The sequence below is a fragment of the Hippichthys cyanospilos genome, chromosome 4, assembly GCF_059441005.1.
Source record: "Hippichthys cyanospilos isolate Australia breed blue-spotted pipefish chromosome 4, RoL_Hcya_1.0, whole genome shotgun sequence".
Classification (NCBI taxonomy): Eukaryota; Metazoa; Chordata; class Actinopteri; order Syngnathiformes; family Syngnathidae; genus Hippichthys; species Hippichthys cyanospilos.
Window position 1 is genome coordinate 5,937,345 of NC_142372.1, and position 24,547 is coordinate 5,961,891.

Here is a 24,547-nt window from a genome sequence, read left to right on the forward strand (position 1 = left end):
TCTACTTTGAAAAATAATCTGACCGATTAATCTGTTTTTAAAACACTTTCGTTTCACTCTGGGTTATTAAGTAGTTTACAGTACGGTGCAGTATTTTACATTTGTCAGCAGATGGCACTAGAGCACGTCTCATTCTGCAACCAAGGCCAATGCCATTTGTTTCTTCTATCTGTTGTGCAAAATGATAATGCATCTTACACTATTTATTTCCCATACCACTAAATAAAAGTGTGCGATTATAAAAACACTCACCAGCAATATCCTGCAACGTAACTCACAATTAACAACTGGTTACATTAATCAGCTACATTATATCAATAAGTGACCCCACGTGGGACTTTAACTAATCAGTAGGCATTCACAGTCCATTTCATTACTGTACAATCACTGCAGTAAATGAATGGATTCAAAAAAACAAAACAAAACAGAGAAGGAGGCAACCAGGAAGTGAGGATGCTGAGCAGTCAGTCAGGGCTGCAGTGCATCGGTGGAACAAATCCAAGTTCACTCAGTCAGCGTGTGTGTGTGTGTGTGTGTGTGTGTGTGTGTGTGTGTGTGTGTGTGTGTGTGTGTGTGTGTGTGTGTGTGTGTGTGTGTGTGCGCGTTTGTGTGTTGGGGGGGGGGAGCTTGATGACGATGATGATGGTGCTGAGCTACCACTCACTCCAAACGCGGCAGTCACGGATGCAATCATGTCGCACTACATCCTACCAGGTAAGAACTCTTCCGCTTGTTTCTACGATTTAGTTTGTTTGTAATTGATTTTAGTGACGGCAAAAGATAATTTAAAGTTGTCCTCCATGCAACACAAAGACGTCTCTCAGAGCAAGCAATTTTGTGAGTAAATTGTGACTTGTAAGCTGGTGTAATCGATTCAATTGGTTGTTTAGTCTAAACATTAACATTGTCAGTTCCATAAGCAATCAAATTAGTTAAATTCTGTCTAATCTGTTGGTTAATGTAACCAAAATCAGTTTAACCAATGAGATTTTTTAATCAATCCATTTTTAGAGTCAAACTTTTCCAGTAATGTAAACTTTTGCCCTGAGATTTTTCTTTTTTGTTGCTTTCTTCAGCGTTACTCAAACCTATTTGACAAATGCGGAGTTTGAGATTGGATAGTTTGTCTGAATTTACATAATTCACACTCTAAAAACGGATTGGTTTAAAAAATAATAAAATAAAAGGACCAAGGTCTATGGTTATGAGACTACCGTTTTTATTGGTTAGCCAAATTGGTTACAGAGAGTACACATTACATGTTAGTTTCTGTCGTAAAATCCATGTGATGCTGCAGCCAACTGGTTAGCGTGTCCGCCTTCAAATTCAGATATCTTTCCATATTCCACTTACATGCAAATTAAACAATACTGTACCTTGGTCAAAATTACCAAAGTGTATCAATTGTCCATATCACAAATATAGATTGGTTGAAAACACTCCCAGTTCTCATTGATTATTTTAGCCAAAGGATCGGTTGGCTGTCCATTAAATTGGTCAAATGTTATTATTTTTTGTATATAAAAATAAATAAATACTTCAAAAATGCAAGAAAAAGAAGTGTTTTGAAGGCAGTGTGAAACTGTCTCTTGAGTCCCTTTAATGCACATCTTCCACAAAATTGTGTCTCCAATGTTGTTGACAAGATTGTGGTCGCTTGCTGATTGAAATCTAAATTAAATCTTGTAATAATAATAATATCACACGAGGACAATTGCGGTCTGGCTGTCAGGATATTTAACATGGTCTCTGTCTGGCTTTTTGACAGTTGCTCTGCGGTTAGTGATTGTGACGAATGAGGGACATTTCCTCATTGATCTCATTAAGATGACTGTAACTCATTTAGAGCTCTTCAATATTTCAGTCTGGTCCTTGGTTTTGTCCTCTCTGTCAACAGTGCTTCAGTTTAGATAGTAAATGTTGAGCTTGTCGGGAAAAATGTAACACGTGCTCACAAAAAAGTTGTTGTTTTCTCTAGTTCATCTGCAGGTGCTGCTAGCCGTGCTCCTTGCCGTCTTCTGCTACTGCGTGGTGCTCGTCTTTGTCCTCTACTGCAGGCCAAAAAAGGGCATTTCCTCAGATGACGAGGAGGCAGCAATTTCGTGCCCTCAGCCTAACCAGCGTGTGACCGTGACGTTGACGCCGGCGCTGCACACGCGGCCCGTCAGGCAACAGTACGAAGAACTTGACGGCGACGTTATTGACTCCGCATCCTCCAAAAGCAGCTCATCACCATCCGAGGACGACCTCAGTGACCTTCCGTTCGATTCCAGTTGCTCCACTCCTCTACGTCGCCTCAGTTCGCCAATAGTTCCTTTGGCGTCCCAAAAGAATTCAAGCCACAGCCGGGGTTCCTTGCCATCGCTCACTAAGCTGGTCCCCAAATCTCGCTGGGGGAAGGGTCGTCGGAGCACTGTCAGCGGGGAATGTTTTAGCCACCAGGCTGCGCTCTCTCCGTCGCAATACGGCTCCATCATGTCTTCTATCCCCGCCAAGCCACCCCATTTGCTCCACTTCTCCTTGCTCTACTCCTCAAGCGGTACCCTGGTGGTCAACATCCTGGGGGTGTCAGGCAGGAGGCGCAGTAATCGGGTTCTGGTGCGGGCTAGCCTTCCTCCACTGTGCCCAGTACCGTGCCAGGTGGTCTCCCGACGCGGCAGTGTCAGCCCGGAGCTGCAAAGTCAGAGTGCGGCGCTTCAAGCGGGATCCTTGGAGAGGCTGCAGACATGCACGCTGAGACTAGAGGTCTATGGTCGCGACTTCTCTGGCCTGCGCGAGGTGGCGCTGGGCGTGGTGGAATTGCCCTGCCAGCAAATGGACTGGGAGCCGGACACGACAGTAACATGCACTCGGCAGCTAAGCCCTGTCAAAAGTAAACTCAAGAAGGTATTTATCAGCGTATTTCATTTTATGCAGTAAACCTTTGAATGTACAAATGCTACTAGGGCTGCAACTAACGGTTATTAATAATCGATTATTTTAATCGATAATAATCGGTTATTTTAATAATCGACTGGTGAATTGATTTTGTTGATGCCAAGTTTTAATTTACATCATGCAAAAAATGTTTTTTTTTTCAAATTGATGATGCAAACATTTATTTATTTTTTTTAATTAAGGTCCTTGTTTGATCCCAGACATCAGAATATCAGCAAAAATGTTGATGGTTGTTTCACAAGCAGATATGTGCAAATTCAACACAATGATCAATCTGATCTAATTTCTATTTGAGGGATTGACTGGGCGTTTGGAAAATTTCAGGTCCCTAAACGATCAATCGAATACCAAGACTATCAATCAATTTGGTGGTTGATTAGTTGGCAATTGATCAATGAATCATTTTAGAATAGAACAGAATGCATTTTTTTTGTCATTTCTTACAAGTATACAAAAAATTGAGAGCGTTGCTCCAATTAGTGCAGATTAATATTAACAATAAATTGAATAAATGGTCCATGAGCACTTTTTTTTTTAATAAATCGTGAAGTGTTTTTCTCAGAAACACCGCACCTTTCATTAAATAAACAGCAAAGTACCAATTAAAAGTTTAGAAACACCTTCACATTTTAACTGTTAAGAGGTCTTCAGTGTCACACATAAAATTCCGAATTTGTCAAGAAAAATGCAACACAAATGTGTGTAGCAGATCAACTTTGTGCTGCACTCTTGATGATCATGGTCAAAACGAGCAGCAAATTGACACTGCACCCAGGCTGAAATTCTGCCTGGGTGAACGTGAATAACTCGTGTGATTGTGACAAATGGCAAGCCAAGTCTAATTTTTGTGAAAGCCTGACCCGCCCACTGCTTTCCTGATCTGAATTAACTGATTCGTTGGGACTTGTGCGTGAGTTGCAGCAACTGTGACGTAAAGGCCATGGCACCCACACATTATGACCAAAGTCGATCTTTTCAAGTCAGATGCGCTCTGTGGATTTGATGCAGCATGCGAGTGACGCAAAGCACACAATAATTTTATCAGCAGAAATCCAAACATGAAAAAATAAGGCAAACATTCCATCCACCCATGCAAGGGGGGTTTTTGCTTGACTGGTCACCAGTCAACTGTAGTGAATACATACTGCAGGAAAACACACAAAGGGATTCAACGCTCTGGACAATTTCAATGAAGCCAACTTGCATGAATTTAGAATGTGGACGGTGCTGGCCGGGATTTGAGTCAAGAACTTCAGAACCATGAGGCTAACATGCTAGCCTCACAATAACTGTGGTGTCAAACATGTTAGCGTATTCATTTGTTATTTTTTTTGTAGCTTTCGGGGCTGGAAAGTGCACATGAAACCCATATTGCGTATGCGCTACATTCGAGCAGACATTGAGGTGTTAAAAATAATGTTTCTCTGGCTAGAATCTTCTTAGCAAGGGGAATATATATATGGCTAATGCCCCCCCAGCAAAGTACATTTTTGACCTGCTGAAACCTCGCTGTTGGCTCGCTAATGCCATGCTAGCAACAAACTACTTTTCAAAGAATCCCGTAGCTGAGAGATAAATTATCTTAGCACAAGGTAGGATAAGACTAGTAAATGGATTCAAAACGGGCAAAAAAAAAAAACTTTTTTTCTGCCCATAGCCAGGGTGCAGGCTGGGATCCTTGAGGTTAAAGTGTGTTGTTTTTTTTAAATGAAAAAGATAAATAAAAATAAGCAAATTCCTAAAAATAATTAGAAGAAAAGCAAAGCATTCAAAAAAAAGAAAACAAACCTGTGCTATAAACAAATTAAAAGTAACAGAAAAAAAAATCAAAATAAAATCCAAACCATTCAATAAAAATTTTGATCCTGGTGCAGTCCGGCTAAAGCTAATGCCGTGAAACAGTAGACCAGCTGTTAACTTTTGGAAGTTTTCTGTGAAAAAAAAAAACATCAGTTGGGAAACAAAGCGTCAATTTTGGCTAAAGCTAATTTTGGTATTGCAGTGAAGCTCATTTCAAGTAGAAACCCACAAAATATCCCTCAACTTTGGCTACACTACAAATGCTCAAATATTTGATTTTAGAAAATCGGGTATAAGGGAAAAAAAAGCAAACAAAATGTGGCTAAAACCAATGTGGTAATAAAACTGGTTTCATCTAAATTGGCTAATTACCCTCATGCATTCGAATGCTTCACTTGGCCCCATGAGTCACCACACGGCAAATCAAACTAGCAAAGATGTGTCATTATGCGACTTATTAACAAAGTCGACAGGAAGTGGTGTCACAGTCCTCAGAAAATCCTTTAAAGGTCCTTTTTGGTTCCGCCAAAGACCATGAAGGGAACATCTGCGGACTGAAAGACTCCTTGATAATAAAAATCCTATTCCTGTGTTACTGTTCCTCAGAGTGTGAGCTCTCAAGAAACATGGTCGCGCAGGAAGAGCTCAGTGTGTGCGCCGCGATCATTGGGCCAGATCTTTGTGCTGCTCCAGTACCAGGTGCCGGCCCGTCGCATCAAGGTGATGGTGCGAAAAGCCGACCAGCTCGCCAAGCTCACGCGAATCCCCGGCGCTCCAGGTAAAATCACACATCAGAACAGTTGGATGATATTTGATATTTGAGTACTTTAGTGTCACACAGGATGCCAAATATACACTTCATTTGAGAAATGAACAATAGGTTCCACTCCAAAGTTGACACATTATGATGTGATAAAATTCCCCCATGTCCCATATTCTTTCCCATACAATACTATTCACCCTATTTATGATACAATAGAATGTACTCTTACTATATCACAACATCGTTCACTCCACTTACAGTACTAAACGATTCACTGTAGTCGAGTTGTGATTCACCGCGATTATGATTCATTTAAAAAAAGAATGTTTTTAGCAGTCTACAACTACTTATTTGCAAAAACATTCAAATATATTTACGAGCATGTTTGAACATATTTCCAAATAAACTCAAACATATTTATTTGCAAGTACGTTCGAAAGTATTTGCTAGTGGGTTTGAATGTATTTTCAAATACATTTGAATGTGTTTATTAGCAATTATGCTTTAAAATATTTGCAAGTGTTTTAGCGCAGTTTCAAATAGATTCAAATGTAAATACGTTTGAACATTATTTTCAAATACATCTGAATGTGTTTTCAAATACCTTTGACAATTTCATTTGAAATTATTTTGTGCACTCATATTTGAACCTATTTTCAAATACATTTGAAAGTACAGTATTGATTTTTGCAAGGATGTTTAAATGTACAGTATTTTCCTTTTTGAGAATATTTATTTTGCAAGTATGATTCTATGTATTTCCAAATGTTGTTCAAAGGTATTTGCAAGTACTTTCTACCGTATTTTCAACCACATTTGAACGTATTTATTTGCACTTACAAAAGTATTTGCAAGTACTAGCTATTTTCTATTACAATTTATACTTGCAACTAAGTTTGAACATAATCTCAAATATATTTGAACATGTTTAATTGCAATTACGTTTTAAAGTTTTTGTGAGTACGTTGACGTATTTTCAAATACGCTTCGATGTATATATATTTGCAAGGGCCTTCCTAAAGTATTTTCAATAAGTTAAAAACATACAGTAATTGCATGTACATTTGAATGTATTTGCAAATATGTTTGAACAAGTTTGCTTCACATAATCAGATCCACTTATCCATATTTCTGAATCATTCTAACTACCAAATGATATCATACAATGCAGCCCACTCCAATTTTGATATGATTTTTGCTGATTGTCAACCCATAGGTGAACTTTTGACTAATGAACTGAGACTGTGCGGGGGATGACTGTACTGTACTACTATTACAGACTATGACGAGCATCAAAACACACTGAAGTGAGAACTATGGTGTTGTTGTGTAACTGGATTAGGAAGCCCTGTCGTTTCCCCTCGCATCTCATTTCCAGCTTCGCTTCACTGGGGTGGAAAACGCAAGACAACAAAACCAGCACTGACGTTTTCAGCCAAATTCATTCCACTTTGTTGCCCCCGCAGCCCCACGCTTCCAAGAATGTGTCACCACCATACATTACACATTGCTTTTTGAATTATTATGCAATCCAATTAGAACGCTTGAGTGGATTAAAAAAGGGGATTTACATTTGGCCCACTGACAATGAGGATGCTAAATACTGGTGCCGTGTTTTCCTCCTCACCCAGTCCACTACGTCATCATCAACTTGCATCATGATGGCAAAGTGATCGGCACCAAGGAAACCAAGGCAGCAGGCGGATCCAGTCCTGTTTGGAACGCTCCCTTTTTATTCGACTTGCCGGACGGCGACGTCACCTGCCAGCAGTTGCTCTTTGAGTTCATCGTCATGCAGGTACCAGAAAAATGACAATATAAATCACTCAATTTACCATTAGAAAGGATCTGATTCAGTGCGGTTGGAATACGATATGATACACTCCAATCATGCAGTATAATGATATTTTGAGAAAAATTGCTGTAAATATGATGTCATGCGCTGTACTCAATTTATAATGTCATTTACTCCTCTTGTCCACAGGGTCGTCTCTACACTAAGAGCAGCATTCTGGGCCGTGTGCTGATTGGTGCTAATGTTTTGGAGGCGGGACGAGGACACTGGAAGGAAATGTCCAGCCGGGCACCTGCTGAGACCGCTCGTTGGCACGCCATCCAATCAGATGTGTAATAGTTGCAGAATTTCATTTGATTTTTCATTTGTGGTTATTTCATTGTGAAGTGACAATGTATAATATTGTCTGTTACGGATTAAAAAAGAATTCAAAAGAACAAAGCCAGCCAAAGCAAATAGCTTGGATTGTTAGCTTAGCCGGCAATTCTTGTTTTCATCGTACCATTGCTAATGTCTTTTATATACTTGTAAATATTGTCCTAAAAATTGTGCGGCACAACTAATGATGCCTGAATGTAAATATGTGAAAAACATAAGCGAAAACATGCATTTCAAATGATAACATAGTTATGCTAATTTGCTATGACGCTAAAGGCTTGCTATGTAACGAGGTGATTATGATGAATTAGGCTTCAACCCAATCAAAATAAATCATTACGCATGATATTTTTTCAAAGCTTTTGTACATTTCGCATTTAAAATGCGGTATTAATCATTTGAATTAATATAAGACCCAGAGAATTTCCCTCCTTACAGGTTGTGAATATTTTTTAAACTATTTTCAATATATTTTGGGTTTCTTTGTACATACAATATATCCTATTGTATATGTGCTTTTACTTAACAGACACTAAGCAACTGAAATAAATACATTTTACTGCAAACTAAGACATTTTTGCCTCCAAATCTGTCGCTTTTGCACGACACAAGCACATGATTTGATCTGTATTATTCTACAGAATTGAAAGTTAAAATGATCTTTGCTTTCATATTATTGTCATGTTTTCAGTCCTCATTATTAACGGTGTTTAAAATTAAAGCACAGCTGTGATGTAATCTCCGCCCTGGGGCAGTGTGATGTCATAACACATCAGCCGGCACGTGAAATGGTGACATTTTCGTGTGGTGTGTAAAATGCCATGTTATTTAAATCCAGCGTAATGTGAACCACTTCATTAGTTGCTACATTCAAGTCTCCTCTGCTGTCGTATTGATTGACTGGAAAAGGAAATAAAAAATACTTGTTTTGTTTTAACCTCATTTGGCGCGAGTATGCTTACTATCACACAAATAAACCGCACTAAAATAGAGCCAGAGTTGTTTTTTCTTAACAGCCAAATTGTTAGTCTCTTGCTTGACTAGACTTCCTGTTCCTAGTTGCCATTGGGCAAAGACTATTTCCTGAATTTGCTGGTGTAATAAATAATCAGTCGGTCCAATGATCTCTGAGTCATATTCCAGAAATAACTACAACCTTTGCTTATTGATCACATCACACTGGCTTTTCCATGTGTCACTTTTTATCAGGGTTGAAGCCTGGTGTATTTGACTTTCCGTCTCCATACTGGAGGATTTAAACCCCTGGAAGGTAAGATGTGAGTTGGCAGTTAACCAATATGGTCTTTCGGCTTTCAACCACTGCGTAGTACATCTATATCTTAACCTTTAAATGAAGCACACCACCAAGGGAAAATCAATAATTATTTATTATGCTTTATTTAAAAAAAAATCTATTTAGCCAGCAGGGGGCAGAAGAATAGTCATGCAGACTAATAAAAAAAAGCACGCCTGCGAGCCCTGTGAGGATAAGCGGCTTAGATAAAGAATGGATGATTACTGCTAATTTCACCAGCACACTTGTATTTATTAATATTTTGCTTACTAGAGTATCTTTTACCACACAAACTACAAGTGAATGGTTTATTTCCAGGGTGTGTTCTTTTGACCACAACCTGAGCAGGCACTGTGTGCCCTCCGATTGGCAGGCAACCAGTCCAGAAGGTCGGACGCCTACTGCCCGTAGAAAGCTAGGATAGGCGCCAGCAAGCCGGCAAACGTAGTGAGGATAAGTGGCAACAGAAAGTGGATGGGCGGGTTTTACCAAAAATCGAGCAGGCAAAAGGTTTCTCTCCAGTGTGTGTCCTTTAACATTCTATTACAGAGAACCTTTTGCCACAAACTGAGCAGGCAAAAGGTTTCACTCAGAGTGTGTTGCTGTGTGCTTTGTTAAGTATCCGCTCGTAGAAAATCCTAACTGACCAAACATAAGGGTTCTCACCAGTATGTGATCAGACGTGTATTTTCAAGTGCCCCTCCTGACTACATGCTTTATCACAAACTAAGCAGGTGAAAGTTTCTCCCCAGTGTACGTGTACCCTCAAACGTCAATTTTGAGTAAACCTTTTGCCACAAACTGAGCAAACAAAAGGTTTCTCTCCAGTGGATAATCGAAACAGACCTGTAGAAAAACATTTTGAAACAGTGATCACATTTCCAGCGCTTGATGTCATCTTGTGATCGACTCCAATCAATCTGTGACGAGGTGCTCTGGTTCCTCTTCGTTAATGTATTGTGAATTTGACTCCTCTTAAATGTTGGATACATCGTCCTCTTCCGCTTTAACATGAGTGGTCAGTGTCTCCTGTTGTGTGGGATGATATATTTCACAGACGTTTGCTTTACAAAAACGTCATTTGGTGAATTCCAATATTAATTCCAATTCTAATTTGTGGGCGTTTATTGTAAATGTGTATCTCTGCCTGCCCAGTTTGTGGTTAAACAGATTCACTCTAAAGAACAATTTAACACACACTGGAGAGAAACCATTCAACTGTAGTGCATGTGCCGTATTGTTTTTAGGCAGTAAAGATGTCTTGTGAGAGGAAATTAATACAGAAAGGGAGGACAATAAGAAAAAGGGGTAGGGATGACACAATATGAATATACTATAATATAATGGAGGGAAAAATATGTTACACAACCTTTAAGGGATTAATTAAAGTATTTGAAAATGAACATTTCAGTATTCATGTCCAAGAAAGAAACCGGCATTGTAATTTATTGTATAATTTTAAAACAGCTTGGAGGAAAAGTGTTTTAATAAAAATATACACTAATATAAGGTGGATTTAAAATGTTTTTTTTTTAATTCCGTAACCATTGTTTTATGAAACCAGTGGAGAAAATAGTTACATACAGTAAATAACAGGTAATACACAAACATGATGTGGCACTTTTAATATTCATAGTTGATAGTACATATATGACATGGTAATAATGACGACAGTGGCTCGTGGAGATTAAGTAAAAATCACGTGTGTTAGCATGATGGTAGAAACCCGAGTGATATGAGAAAAACGTAAATGACTGATCTTTTAAAAGAAGAAATTAAGATTTGATGAAGTACAGATATGGAAAGGTCGTTTTAAACTTGGGTTCAACCAAGGTAGATGACGGAATTGCGCCCTCTATCGGACAATAAACAAAAGCGCGACGTGACGTAACATCCTCATTTGCATGGCGGTGACGTGACTGGCAGCCATGTTGAAGACGGCTCCCACGCCATGTTTCGACGAAGCCGACTGTCCTAAACCGAGCCGATTTTTCTAAGTTGAGCGCAAAGAAAACATCTCACAATGTCAGCGGACGATTTTCAAGCGAAGTACGCCTGTTTTATGGACGGTCTCGTAAAAAGCACTGTGGCAGAAACGACCAAACTTTTTGAAACAGTGGTTGACGAATTAAGGGCAGAATTATCAAAGGTGAAGACGGAGAACGAGGCCCTAAAAACAACATGTAGACAAATAACTGACGCGCAAACCTTCGCGAGAAGAAACTCTGGTCAAATTGGCCGTCGGAACATCCAGGATACAGCCGTGCAATGTGGTAAATTCTGGTGTTTATTTATTTATTTTAATCTCAAAGTGACTCTCGAATAATTTTTGGTATAGATATCAAAATTACACGTGTACACTGCATACGTTTAGTACATTAACAGCACTTTCGTGACGTTATTTTTCGTGTCGGTTTAATGCCATCCGGTTTAGCGAAAAAGCTGAGTATGAGCCTTTAAAACGTTTGTTTTCATTATTCCAATAGCAACACTAACAGTGCTATGACGTCCACGTGGACCTTAACCGTCCTTTTACGTTGAGAGTCAAATTGACCCTTTCGAAAGTTCGAGTAAATGTTGTTTTTTTAATACAAAACATAACTCTTGCATTTTAAACATAACTATTTGATGGCAATTTTTTTTAGAAATGGGCAAATCCGGGTCTAAATGACCCACATTTGTTAATTACACACACAAAAAAAATGTTTATGAAACTGACACAAATAACACATAACGCTCACATTGACCTGAAAATGTTATTACTATCTCAGTGGAACAACCGTAACACAGGGTATACATTTAGTATCACCTTTGTTACTTTGCAAGTGGGTTTCTAATAAAAGTGCTAGAGTTTTTGACACCTTTGGTTAAATGCACACTCCTCCGGGTTATGTTGACCCAGAAACATTATTGGTGTTTTTGAGAAATGACCATAAATCATTAGTTTAAACAAAATATTTGATTTGGATTATACATTTTTTTAGACACGTTTGAGTGAGTAAATACGGCCCTGGTCAAAGAGACATGATTACTGTTCCTTGCAAACAAATATAACAACATGTTGTTGATGTACTGCTTATTGCTCCATAATTGGAGCACAGGATTGTGCATATTAGTTCTGTAGAATGTTAATTTTAACTTTGTGTACATGCTTGCAGATCTTCTTCCTTGCCATCTTTTGGTGGTTGAGCAACCAGTGGAACAACGCATTGATGAGCAAGGCAAACAATGCCATGAAGAGGAAATGCTATACATCCTGTTGAACGACCATAACGGCGGTGCTGAAAAAGAGGCAGATTCAAACATGACTGTTTCACTTCCAAACCATGAGGTGTGTATGTGTGCCAAAAATCTACAACTTCTTCGTATGTTGGATTGATGTGTATACCACTCAAACTAAAAAGGCAGTAGGCAAGGTTAGGTACATTTATATTTGTAGGGCAAACTTTGTAAAGTGTTTTACATTAACTTAAAGTTGCAAACATGACTTTCATTAAAACACTGTTTGTCCGTTCATTCTTCTCCGTAGTAATTTCTGTTGCGAATTTGGATTACCAAGTAGCATCTTTTGGTCTTTTTTATATTTTTTTTGTTGCTATAACTGTATTTTTACCTTTTTTTTTTAAAGGAGTGTGAACCCACAGTTGTGAAGGGGAATGGACTAAGTGCAGAGGCAGGTGAGAATCAAAAACAGACTAAGTATTTGAACACGGATTTCAAAATTCCAACTTAATAAAGACTCACAAACTCAAAATACCAGTTTTAATGCCTGTTATTTCCCTGCACGTTTCCTAGATCCACCACCAACCTCTGCTTGTGAAATTGAAACCACAAACACATCACGCGATTCCTGCCTCACCGCTTCATCACCACAAGCACAGTCCCATCCGCTTATGAGTCATAACAACTCTGTAATGGTGCAGGACGCAATGCTACTCATTGAAGCAATGGATCGGCAGACGAGTCTGACTTGCTCACGGGAAAACCCAACCTCTAGTCTTACCTTACCATCTGTGCTCAAGTCTCCAATACCTGATCAGGAATTGACCGCACAGTCACCACCAACCGTCAAAAATACAGAAGTGTCATCAAATGAGAGACGTTGTGTCACTTATAGAACAGAATCCAGCAATTCTGAGTCCCACGTCGGAGAGCAACAACAAAATCACTGTGTCAGATCTTCTGATGTCATATCTACCATATCATTGGCGGCTACAGAAAGCAAATCACTTGAGCAGTATGCCCCACATACTCAGAGTATATCGACAGAATCTTTAGAGAAAACGGTCTCAGACCCTGTCCCTCAAAAAGACTTGTCCAAATCACCAACCTCTCATCCACAATGTACAATTGCACCAACGTCTCCGAACCCGATCTCATTTGATGTAGCCCAGAATAAGTGTACACGTCTAGCATCTTCATCTTTAGGAACAGTTGCTACTTCTGACATGTCTGACACTACAGCCAACTCAACAGAAGAGAAGCCAGGTCTGCTGGCGTGCAAAAAAGTCAAAATAATAATCCGTAGGGCTACAGATGTGGTACAAAGACAATCACAACCGTCTGAGACGCTTGTTGCGTCTAGCAACCAGAATCCAGATGGACCAGTTGTCACTTTGCCGTCGTCACAGCACCCAAACGCAGCTTTAAAGTCTTCTTCGCTTGTCCCAGTAATCAGATTAAAAAGGCTGACAAATCAGACGTTGTCATCTGGCACTTTATCGGTATCCCAACTTTTTTATAATGAAAGGGAATCTGGAGTTGTCCCACAAGACAGCACTTTGTCTTCGATCATTGACCAAACCTCAAAATCAGCAGTCTGTCCTTCAAAAATGGCTGAGATATCGACCAGCTTGAGTCCCAATTTAAATGAAACCCTGTTTACTGAAATGATAAATACCCCTTTGAAATCAGAAACGATGTCCTCCTGTTCAACTCTGGGAGAGCCACCAGACACTTTGTCCCCCGGTACATGTTCCTGTGTGTCGGAAACAGGCCTGAAGGAACCAACAATGGACTTTGATGATTCTACTGAAAGTTGCACTATGGATGAAGATGAGGATTCAGAGAAGGATTTCGTTCCACAAAATGACTGTTCTACTACACCTATGCAGTCAACCCCCATCACCAAGGTCTTACCTGAGCCTCATTTACAAGCTGCTGAAAAGGTAATATAGACTTTATAGTCAAATCGCAACAGGCAGTATTAGGACATTGAAAACCAAATCGCGCTAAATCAATCACCGACTAGGGTCCCATATCGCATTACTGATAATGCTAAAATTGTTTGCGTCTCTTGATGTATAAAACGCTGTCGTCTTATTTTGTAGATCTGGACAGATGAGTCTGCAGATGCCCAAAGTTCGTGTGATGAAAAGACCAGCGCCGTTGGCAGGAGAAAGTCTGAGAATAAATCAACCATTGCCCGTCTTGGAATTCTTCTCAAAACTCACTCTCGGGCTAAAAGAACACAAGCAAATGCGGGGGCACATACGAGCGAGGCTTGTGTCCCCAAAAGTCCCAAGAAACCCAGATTGGAGACTGTTAGTTCTACTAAACAAGAGTCCCGAACGGCAATTTCCACAAATAGAGCCATTCCCTTGAGTCCCACAAGACCACTGCAAGAACCTCAGTCTCCTCAATTCAATCTCAGGAGTCAACGGAGGAGTCCAAATCTCAGTCACACTGAAAGTCAGACTGTTTCTGTTATCCCCCGAAACCCAGTCGTAAGTCTGTGTAGGTTATCGCTGAAAGACGCCACAGACGGCGCTTCAATTGCTGCCCCACTGCCACACACGGAAAGAAAAATCACCCGTTTAAGCTCAGCAAAAAAAGCATTGGAGTCTGGCACTTCAAAAACGGCTGATACTGAAAAGCCTTTAATAGCCGAAGACCTCGTCGAATCTACAATTTGCCCAAGGTCGCCCGCTGCTGTAGAGACTAAATTCTCATCCAAGAGACCTAAGAGGTGTCTTTCTTCTATAAAAATGGCTAGTGTTCAAAACACCAGTTTAAAGGGTCCTCAAGACCAGTCTGCCAATAAAAAGACATCTCCTCCTTCAACAAGGACTAAAATTCAAAATGATTCCAGCCCCAAAAAGACCCACTTACCTCTTGTCACTCAGAATGAGTATAAAATTCAAACTTCAAGCTGTGAATCCAACTTTTCTAAAGCACAAACCTCAAAACAAGAATCAAATTCTTTAGCGAGAAAAACGGCCTCCCCAAGTGTTGGGTCGCAGATATCGGCTAAAATCGGCGAAGCTTCGGTAAAAATTGAAGAAAGTCCGACCCAGAAATCTACATCAAATCCAAAGTGTGTTGCTCAAGAAAATGTGAAGGTAAAGAAAGAAAAACAAATATCCAAGGCGGCTAAAGCTAACCTCGTAGCAAAAAAACAAACTGAGCCAGTAAGCAAAAGTACTCCTGTGCGCGCTTCTAAAAAACGAACAAGTGAAACGGCGCAACTTCCATCTGCCAGCGGTGAGCAGCTGCTAAAGAACCAGTGCGGGCAATGCGGCCGCGTTCTCAGCAGCAGCACGGCTCTGGATTGTCACCTGAGCCTCCACACCGGTCACAGACCGTTCTCTTGCAAACTCTGCCCCAAGAACTTTCCCGACCTGCGGGGTCTGAAACGCCATATGATAGTGCATCGCAACGGCAGGATGCATATTTGCCAGCAGTGCGGAAAAGGTTTCGTCTACGGTTTTGGACTCAACAAACATGTCCAGATGGTCCATGGGAAGATGAAGCCTTTTGTCTGCCAGATGTGCAACAAGGCCTTCTTCACCAAGCGGGATGTGGAGACCCACATCCGAGTCCATACAGGGGAGAGACCGTTCCACTGCCATTTATGTGAAAAGAGGTTTGTAAGGAGCGTGGAACTAAATGCGCATCTGCGGTGGCACAGTGGGGAGAAAAGACACTGGTGCCCCTATTGTGGCAAAGGATTTTTCGATCAAAACAACCTGAAAAGACATAAGTATATCCATACTGGAGAGAAACCACATTCTTGCCCCCATTGCCCGAAGCACTTCACCCAGTCTGCACACCTGAAAAAGCATGTGAAAAATGTCCATAAGATGGTGAAAGATAAAAAAGATTAAGTTTTGTTGTCATAATTGTTTCAGTTCAAATGATTCTTGTTACATGTTTGTGTAATAGTGAAATAACATTTATTTTTGGAATTTATAAACTAAAAACTATTTTGTTCAGTTGCTTTTATTTGTTAGACCTTTTTTTTAGAGTATGTGAACCCCTGCTATTTAGGGGGGACATAAACTAGACTGGCCCGTGACTAGCGTGCAATCTGTGTGTATGTGTATAGTTTCTTCTACTTTCATTTGTTGCTATCCATGGCACATTTAACTGTGTATGTGTTCTATTATGTTATTCTGCAGTGTGTGTTAAGCCTTTGCTTTACAGAAAATCTTTGGCCACAAACTGAGCAGACAAAAGGTTTCTCCCCAGTGTGTATTTTCAAATTGCCTTTCTGAGTGTCTGTTTTCCTGCCCACAGAGCAAGCAAAAGGTTTTCCCCCAGTGCATGCTGTATTGCACATGATCAAATCTATAGTTTGCAGTCAGCAGACTAAGCAGTTAAAAGGTTTCTCCCCAGTGTGTTTGCTTCTATGTTTGTCAAGGTGTCTTAACATAGATTGTTTGACCACAAACTGTGCATGCAAAAGGTTTCTCTTCAGTGTACTGTCTTGTGTGCGTTACTAAATGTTTCTTTACTCAGAATCTTTTAACGCAAATTGAGCAGACGAAAGTTTTTTCCCCCCCAGTTTGTGTTCTTTTGTGTACTTTTGAGCCCTACTTGGAACTAAATGTTTTCTCACATGGATCACTTGGCATCAAAGTCATAGATGATACATAATTTTATGCATGTCAGTAATTTTGCTTCTCAAATTTCTCCAAGATCGGTCAACTTTATAATCAAAAATCCTATTTATCATTGAGGAGTATAGAATGTGTCAATGATTACCCACACAGCCTCAGTTTTTGTTAATTCCCTGCACAGCCTCAGTTTTTTTTTATTCTAGAGTTTAATCAAAACAAATGCCCTTCTGTCACCAGCCCAATTGTTTTTTTTTGTTTTTTTTTATTAAATGATATTACAAACTGAGGAAAAGGATTCCTCTGTTGTGTGTCGTTTTGTGTACTGTTAAATTTGACTTTCTAGCAAATGTTTTTTTTCTCCACAAACTGAGCAGGCACATGGTTTTTTCCCCAGTGTGTGTTCTCGGTGTGTTGTTAAATGAGTCTTGAAAGAGAGCCTTGTACTACAACCTAAGCAAGCAAAAGGTTTCCCTTCAGTGTTTTTCTGTGTGTATTGTTGACTTCCCAGAGAAATGTTTACCACAAACAGAACAGGTGAATGAGTTTTCACCAGTGTGTGTGCTTCTATATTTAAATCACCCCTTTGAACTAATCTTATCACAAACTAAGCAGGCAAAAGGTTTTTCTCCAGTGTTTATTCTTGCATGTATTTTTAAATTTCCATTTCTAGATAATCTCTTACCACAAATTGAGCAGGTGAAAGGTTTTTCTGCAATGTGTGTTTTTTTGTGTAATAACTCACAGCTGTGAGCTGTGAATCGTTTATTTCAAACTGAGCAGGTAAAAGGTTTCTCTCCGTGTAGCCTTGAGTGCCTTATTAAATGTCTTCATTGAAAATCTTTGACCACAAACTGAGAAAGTAAATTGTCTACCTCCATTATGTGTTCTTGTGTGTCTTGTTGCATGTGTCTATTGAGAATCGTTTATCACAATCTGAGCAGGCAAAGGGTTTTTCTCCAGTGAGCGTCGTTCAGTGTGTTGTTAAATTGGTCTTCAAAAACAAACTTACCACAAACAGCGCAAAGGGTTTTTCTCCAGTGTGTGTTTTCAACTAACATTTTGTAAAAGTCTTGTCACAGTGAAAATGGAATGAAAATAACTTGTCTTCTAAACGTGTAATTGCTTTTAGAGTCAATTAACCAGTAAATTGACAGTTACTTTTAAAATCACTTATCAGTTAATCAAGTAGCGTTATCAAAATTACAGTCAACACCGACGAGTTTAAGTGAATAAGGGTTAAAAACAAAAACAAGAAGGAAAAAATATTGAAACTAGTAACACAAACGTAAGCGTTAAAAGTGAACGAACCTCCGTCAACGTCCAGTTGCTGACGTTCTTTTTCTTTTGTCTTACATTTGTGCACGCATTTTTTCTGTTCCACACTTTTCACACACATTTTCACGTGTTTAACACAATACTTTTAACAGTAAGATCTGTGCTGAGCGATTACATTGCTAACAAAATGATCTTCATTAGCTCAAAGCTAATTTTAAGCTAGCTCGATCAGCTTTTACGTGCATCGGGACGAGTGGATCGGGAAAATGCAGGTTTAATTCACTATACTTTTTGGCCATGATTAAACCACCTGACCTTTTGGTTGCGTAAACTTTACGGGGAAGAGTAGACGTGGACGTCCTACGGCAATGTCACTTGGACAAACTACAGCCATATCGCAAAATTTTGAATCAGATACTCACACAGTAAGTACTTAGTTTCAGAGTAAGTAAACGTACGACTATTTAAATAAATTAAAATGCATTCTTGGCATTGAAAAATACATACATGTTCACCTAATTAAAAAAGAAAATCATCTCTAAATAACCGGGTCCAAATAGTCTGTTTTAAAATACAATTGAGGCCCAGATCACATACGTTTTTTCACTTCTGAGTTATTTTATTTACGTACTACGTTACAGTATTTTCTATTAACCAGCAGGTGGCAATGTACACTAAGAAAAAAAAAACGGAATTAAAACGAGGCAACAAATTACACTTTTTAATAATTACATTTCATTGGAATTTATTGTTCAGTTTACTATTATAAAACAAATACATAGAGATTTTAAGAATTGTTCACTTAATTTACAAATAATCTGGTCCAATTAGTCCAATGACACCTTGGATCACAATCATTTTCTCACACCTGGGTTAAGCACGTTACTATATTTTATATTTACCAGCAGGTGGCACTGTACAATGTAAGAAAACAACACTAAAGTTTAACAAGTTTTACAATTATTATTATTAACTGAATTTATTATGAGTATTTTTGAACAGAAAATAAAAGGGAATTAACTCATTTTAAATTCTTTTTCTATAATAAATACTTTATTTATAAAGTATTTATTTATAATAAAAATAATTTATTCAATAAGCTTTAATTTGTACGATTTACAAATTTAGATTGTTTACATTTTCGCACCAATTCAATATTTTTTTTTAGTCTTATCTCCCGTATTTTTCTATTCAAAGCCACTCATTCTAAATGCATAATTATTAAGGGTCTCGTTTAATTGAAATTGAATATTTAATTGATAGAACCAGGTGAATTATATATTATTATTTAATAATATTACTTGTAATCCTATTCATTTGAATTCAGTAAATGCGATCATCGAGCAATTTCATGTTCTACCTCTCGATGGGACACACAAATCTATGCAGAGTTGTGTCAGACCCAGTGTTGATTTAAAATGAGGGTGGTCTACGCTGTTGTGGGTGTGACCTTTCGGGCATGGGCTTTTTGGCTGTGTGGCATTAGAAGCCATAAGGATTGCATGCAAAATGAGCTGCTAATAATTGTTGGCGGCTGAAATATGTCCGCAAACCTCATGAATTTGCTTCCCACCCATGATTGTTGCAATCGAACACACTCACACACTCACACAGTGCAGGAGGGTCACAACATCTGGAGGCCAACACGGACCTGGTGCAGGATCAGAGAAGAAGTTCTGCGATCAGATCTGGCTCTCGTCTATCAGCGTTTCTCTGCGGCCATGATTAATGATGCCTCCGTCACGGTGGCGCGACGCCATTTCACGCTTTTGCGTGCTTACCCCTTGGCCCAGGTTGGAACGAAATCGATCAGTGGGTCCGAAAGTGGAAAGATTTAGAGGACAACCAAAAATACGCCTCAAAAAGTCAAATCAAATCTAAAAACTTCTGCTCCTTGTGAGACTATTTGCTATTGTGGTGTGTGATTCCACCATAGAAGTGACCAGCAAAGCCTAATCATTTGTGTTTTCTTTTGTGGACATTTGTTTTTGTCTGAGTCATTTGACCCATTTGAGTTACCGTACTAAGTTCTAGTTTGCTGAGGAGAGGACATTCTGGTCTTACTCATGATGTATAATATGTTTGCATGGGATACGATTAACTTTGCTGTCTTACCCAGACATAATGGACACAACAGATTAATCTTGTTCTCAGGGGGATATTTATTATTTTTTTTCTGCTATTACAGTGGACCCCCACGTTACAGTGCCTTTGGCTTACGTTATTTTCACGTTGCGACGTGGGAGATTGAGTTTTTTCATCCCCTTTATGGTATTTTCCTGGTTTTGCAACAAAAACAACTGTCATGACCCTAGGGGGCTGACTATATTTGTGTTGTTTTGTCTCCATCTGCAGGCATTTTTAAGTAATTGCACCTATTTTCTGTTGCCGTCACATGCCGTCACTTTTATCCTGTTGTAATGTATTTACCCTAGTTGGTCCCAGTGTACTTAATAAAGGACATTCTGGCCTTTTCAATCATGTCTCATGCATTTGGGAGGATACAATTAACTTTGCCGTCTTGCCGAGATAAAACGAACGCAACTGTGGACACAAATGAGGCTGCGTTTCAGGAGGATGGAATAATAATAAAATAGATGATGGGTCCGAAAAGATGTCGGCCCACCAGGCATCTGCCCTATCTGCCAGATGGCTAATCCAGCCCTGATTATACCTAATAAACAGGTGTCACAGTGCGGTGCTGAATTGGGCGGCGTGTAGTTTGTTCTCGATATTCCGGCGCGGCAGCTGGCCTTGGTGTGCTTTCCTCTCGTTCTTTCGCTCTTTCCGGGCCGCATAAACAAAAGCACCGGCAGCATTAAGCAAAAACACATGAGGAGGAGACAATTTTCCTTTTTTTCTTTTTCTTATTTTTTGTCTTGTTCTAATTCATGAGCACTGTTGTGTTTTCAACTGACAGCAACTTTCACCACTTGGGGAAAGTCATTTTCATGACAATACGGCTTTATTATATGGACATTATTTGGAAAAAGAAAGAAAGCGAGAAAGAAAAGAAAGACTGTGGCCAAAAACAACCCAGATCAAAGGAGGAAAGAAAGCCAGCCGACTGTCATGTGTTTTGCAGACAAAAGCGGGAAAATGTGCAAAAATCTGCTCAAAGAGGAAAAATAATTGTTTGGGAAGAATAATTTGCATTTGCATCTGTTTGATACAGTGCATGTATACAACAGTATTAAATCAATTTGTTTTTGAAACGGCTACTGGTGCTTCTTTGGAAAATAAACTACGGTAATCGATAGACATGTTCTGGCTTGAACCTATCAAAAACATTGACATATATTTCAAACCTACATTGAAATAGTATGTAGAATAAAACTCTTTTCATTTGAGCATTAAACTCGTTTTTTTTTAAAAGTTCAAAGATATAGAACCAAAACGGATGTCCATGACAATGGACACCAATGGCTGCGTCTCAGGACAATAAAACAGTCAAAAAAATATTAAAATATATGTTTTTATTCAAATAAAAAAATATAAATATATAAATAAGATAAATACAAAATATAAACAATAAATAACATCAAATAATAAAAAATAAAAATATAATAAAATTATAATAAAATACATTTTCCATTTTTTAGATTTATTGATAGATTTGTACAATCAAACAACAGGTAAAGTCTTGTGACACCCCTAAATGCCAATTACATTATTCAGTGCCATTGACGGCAAAAGATGTGAAAGAATCTTTTTTACTGGTTTGGCAATGAAATTTTAACTTATTCACTTCTATATAAATCCAAAATACATTTTAACCGGGCTTGCGAATACATTTAATAGTGTCAATATTCAGCATTTGAAATTCAGCTCGTTTTACATAATATTCTATCAGCTTCACAATCCAATAAGAAGAATAAATCACCATGTCCGTGTTATTGCACATGCAGTACATCATTTTTTAATTTTTTTAACAAGCTACTCCGACGGCATGGCCAGCAGACTCTGCGTCACCTCGCCTGTGTTCGCCTGCCAGTGGCCAGTAAATAAATAAATCAATAATGGAAGTCAGATGATGTGACGGCAATGTTACGGGAAAAGTGATGCATGGAGGTTTATAAACAACCCAAAAAAAAAAAGCAGGATTTGATCAATCCTGACGGAACTCGTTCGACGACTTTCCAGTTTGAACTATAATGGCCCAGCTTGTTTACGTTACGGCTTAGTAAAATTAATCTGTGCATGTAATTTATATTTGATTGCCTTGCTTGCTTTTTGAGGTCCCAGCAAGATCCACTTCCTGCTCTGAGGTTCTCCCTCCACTTTTGCTATAATTACGCCCAAGCAGACATTTTGTTTTGAAAGACCACCGTGTCTCATTGTGCTAACAGGAAGTAAGCGTCTTTGTAGTGGTGAATTAATAAAACGGGCTTCTCGGGTGGCTTTCATTATGACGCTTGAACGCTTTTTAAATGAAATCCCCAAACATTTTACTCCCCGTGACATCACTTCCGCACTCCGGGAGCAAAATTTACAAGAAACAGTTAAGATGGAGCGACAATGAAAAGCCGAGTATTCATCTGCTCCTGCTTATGGCACAGCTTTACAGTTGCGCTGGCACAGAGAACGCCTTGTTAAAATTCTACATTTGTTGCCTCCAGTCTAAATGGTTGCACGTTTATTGATATTGCGGCTTGTTAAGAGGTAATAAAATGTAAATACTTTCTTACTGTAATTTGCGTGATGTATTTGTGAGAGGTTAACTGTTCTTTGGATAAATATTAAGAAGGGAAGATATCAAAACGCAAACGAGATTGAGTCCATGAGACGAGATTTTCGCAAAATTTGCCTGATACAAATTTTCGGTTTTACAAATGTTTTATTTTATTTACTGAGAATTCTCCAATAAAATTAGTGATCTAGGATTCAAATAAAAGGAGAGTCAAGCTCAATTTTCAGCTGCAAGTGAGAATTTTTACTCTTGCTAATTTGTATACAAAATGTATTCAACTTGGGCTAGCAGCACTGTATTGCTGTGTTTTGAAACTGTCTTTGTCATATATATATATATATATATATATATATATATATATATAATTCTCTGTCTTATATATGACAATAATTCTCTACAATTTCTCTCTCTCTCACACTCTCTCACACTCTCTCTCTCTCTCTCTCTAATATATATATATATATATATATATATATATATATACATATATATAAAATTCTCTGTTTTATATATGACAATAATTCTCTACAATTTCTCTCTCTCTCTCTCTATATATATATATATATATATATATATATATATATATATATATATATATATATATATATATATATATATATATATATATATATATATATATATATATATATATATATACACACACACATGTATATGTATATGAGGGACAAGTGCATGGCCCCACATAAAAAAAGAAAAAAAAATCACTAGGGTCAGAACCCATGTGAGCACCACAGGCCTATCTCGTATATAACGTTTTTATATGTATACTTTGAGCAAAGTTAGCCTGAGGACATAGTAAAAGCAACAGGCAATCCGAAAGCAAAGCACTCGGATCGGTGCGAAACTTGTACGGGTAATTTCTGATGAACGCAGCTGCTGTTTAAAGAGAAGTATAGCGGCAAGTAGAAAATTGTTTTTGATTTCTGCAAGTCTCGTTAATCTCGTGTCAGGGGTTTCGGTGTTGTTGCATGTTTTTCAACATGTGTGCTTTCTGTTTGCGCTATAAACAATTTACAAATGTTTTCAAACATGTAAGATGAGGTCAATGAAGCCAACATTCATGTTTACATAAGCATCAATGACAATTTTCTTCATTGACCATATTGTGTTTATATTTATATATTGAGCCTCTGTGGACTAACAACTTGTCAATTTGTTTTGATAAACATAACATGTAAGTCGGACTCTTCAGCGACTCAAAGAAAATGTGTTTTTTGTAAACACTGAAGACAATTTGGAATCATCGTTGCATTGTGGTGCCGCACAGCTGACACACATTTAAGCACGAGGGGAGGCTTTGGCTGGGAACGGTTGACATGTTTTGAGGTCAGCCTCTTTCCAGCTGCGTAAATGCTCCCTGCACCTGTAACTTAGACTCGAGTAAATCACGCCAACTTGCGGGTGCGTGTACACCTTGCAAAGGTCAATTTTTACTCGTGTCAAAAGTGATGTCTCAAATAATCTTTGTTCTTCCTGGCTCAACCCCATCCACGATATTTTTCTCCTTCTTTTACATTTAAAGGAAGAGTAAGTAGTGATGTTATGTTTTTCCAAAGCATGACCTTGTTCTTTTGGGATAACGGTAGCCCCCCTTCGTGCGTGAGTCCGACGCCACGAAAGAACCTAGGCTAACCCTGTCAAAAGCTTCACAATGGGACCCAATTAAAGAGCTATTTGTAATCAGTGGTTAAAGGGCCACATCTGCTCAATGTGATGTCAATAGAGTAACTAGTCAGCTCACTAGAGATTAACC

General features: G+C 38.7%; 2 protein-coding genes across 2 annotated transcripts; both read left to right on the forward strand.

Moving 5' to 3' along the window:
- The first annotated feature begins 589 nt into the window (after positions 1 to 589).
- LOC148424407 (uncharacterized) lies at positions 590 to 8,243 on the forward strand. Its single transcript, XM_088413608.1, has 5 exons — positions 590 to 714; positions 1,979 to 2,886; positions 5,344 to 5,515; positions 7,132 to 7,298; positions 7,485 to 8,243. Exons 1-5 carry the CDS (start codon positions 693 to 695, stop codon positions 7,629 to 7,631), a joined length of 1,416 nt encoding a protein of 471 aa, XP_088269734.1. The 5' UTR covers positions 590 to 692; the 3' UTR covers positions 7,632 to 8,243.
- Positions 8,244 to 10,921: 2,678 nt separating this feature from the next.
- LOC148424408 (uncharacterized) lies at positions 10,922 to 17,688 on the forward strand. Its single transcript, XM_088414113.1, has 5 exons — positions 10,922 to 11,240; positions 12,126 to 12,298; positions 12,596 to 12,644; positions 12,763 to 14,135; positions 14,298 to 17,688. The coding sequence occupies exons 1-5, from the start codon at positions 10,991 to 10,993 to the stop codon at positions 16,071 to 16,073; spliced, it is 3,621 nt and encodes a 1,206-aa protein (XP_088270239.1). The 5' UTR covers positions 10,922 to 10,990; the 3' UTR covers positions 16,074 to 17,688.
- Positions 17,689 to 24,547: the final 6,859 nt, after the last annotated feature.

What these genes read in the sequence shown, in the direction of transcription:
- LOC148424408 (XM_088414113.1), top strand. Translation starts at nt 10,991, where the DNA reads ATGTCAGCGGACGATTTTCAAGCGAAGTACGCCTGTTTTATGGACGGT. An exon ending in TTTCACTTCCAAACCATGAG is followed by an intron (nt 12,299 to 12,595) that starts GTGTGTATGTGT and finishes TTTTTTTTAAAG; the next exon opens with GAGTGTGAACCCACAGTTGT. An exon ending in ATTTACAAGCTGCTGAAAAG is followed by an intron (nt 14,136 to 14,297) that starts GTAATATAGACT and finishes CTTATTTTGTAG; the next exon opens with ATCTGGACAGATGAGTCTGC.
- LOC148424407 (XM_088413608.1), top strand. Translation starts at nt 693, where the DNA reads ATGTCGCACTACATCCTACCAG. An exon ending in GTCGCACTACATCCTACCAG is followed by an intron (nt 715 to 1,978) that starts GTAAGAACTCTT and finishes TGTTTTCTCTAG; the next exon opens with TTCATCTGCAGGTGCTGCTA. An exon ending in TTGAGTTCATCGTCATGCAG is followed by an intron (nt 7,299 to 7,484) that starts GTACCAGAAAAA and finishes TCTTGTCCACAG; the next exon opens with GGTCGTCTCTACACTAAGAG.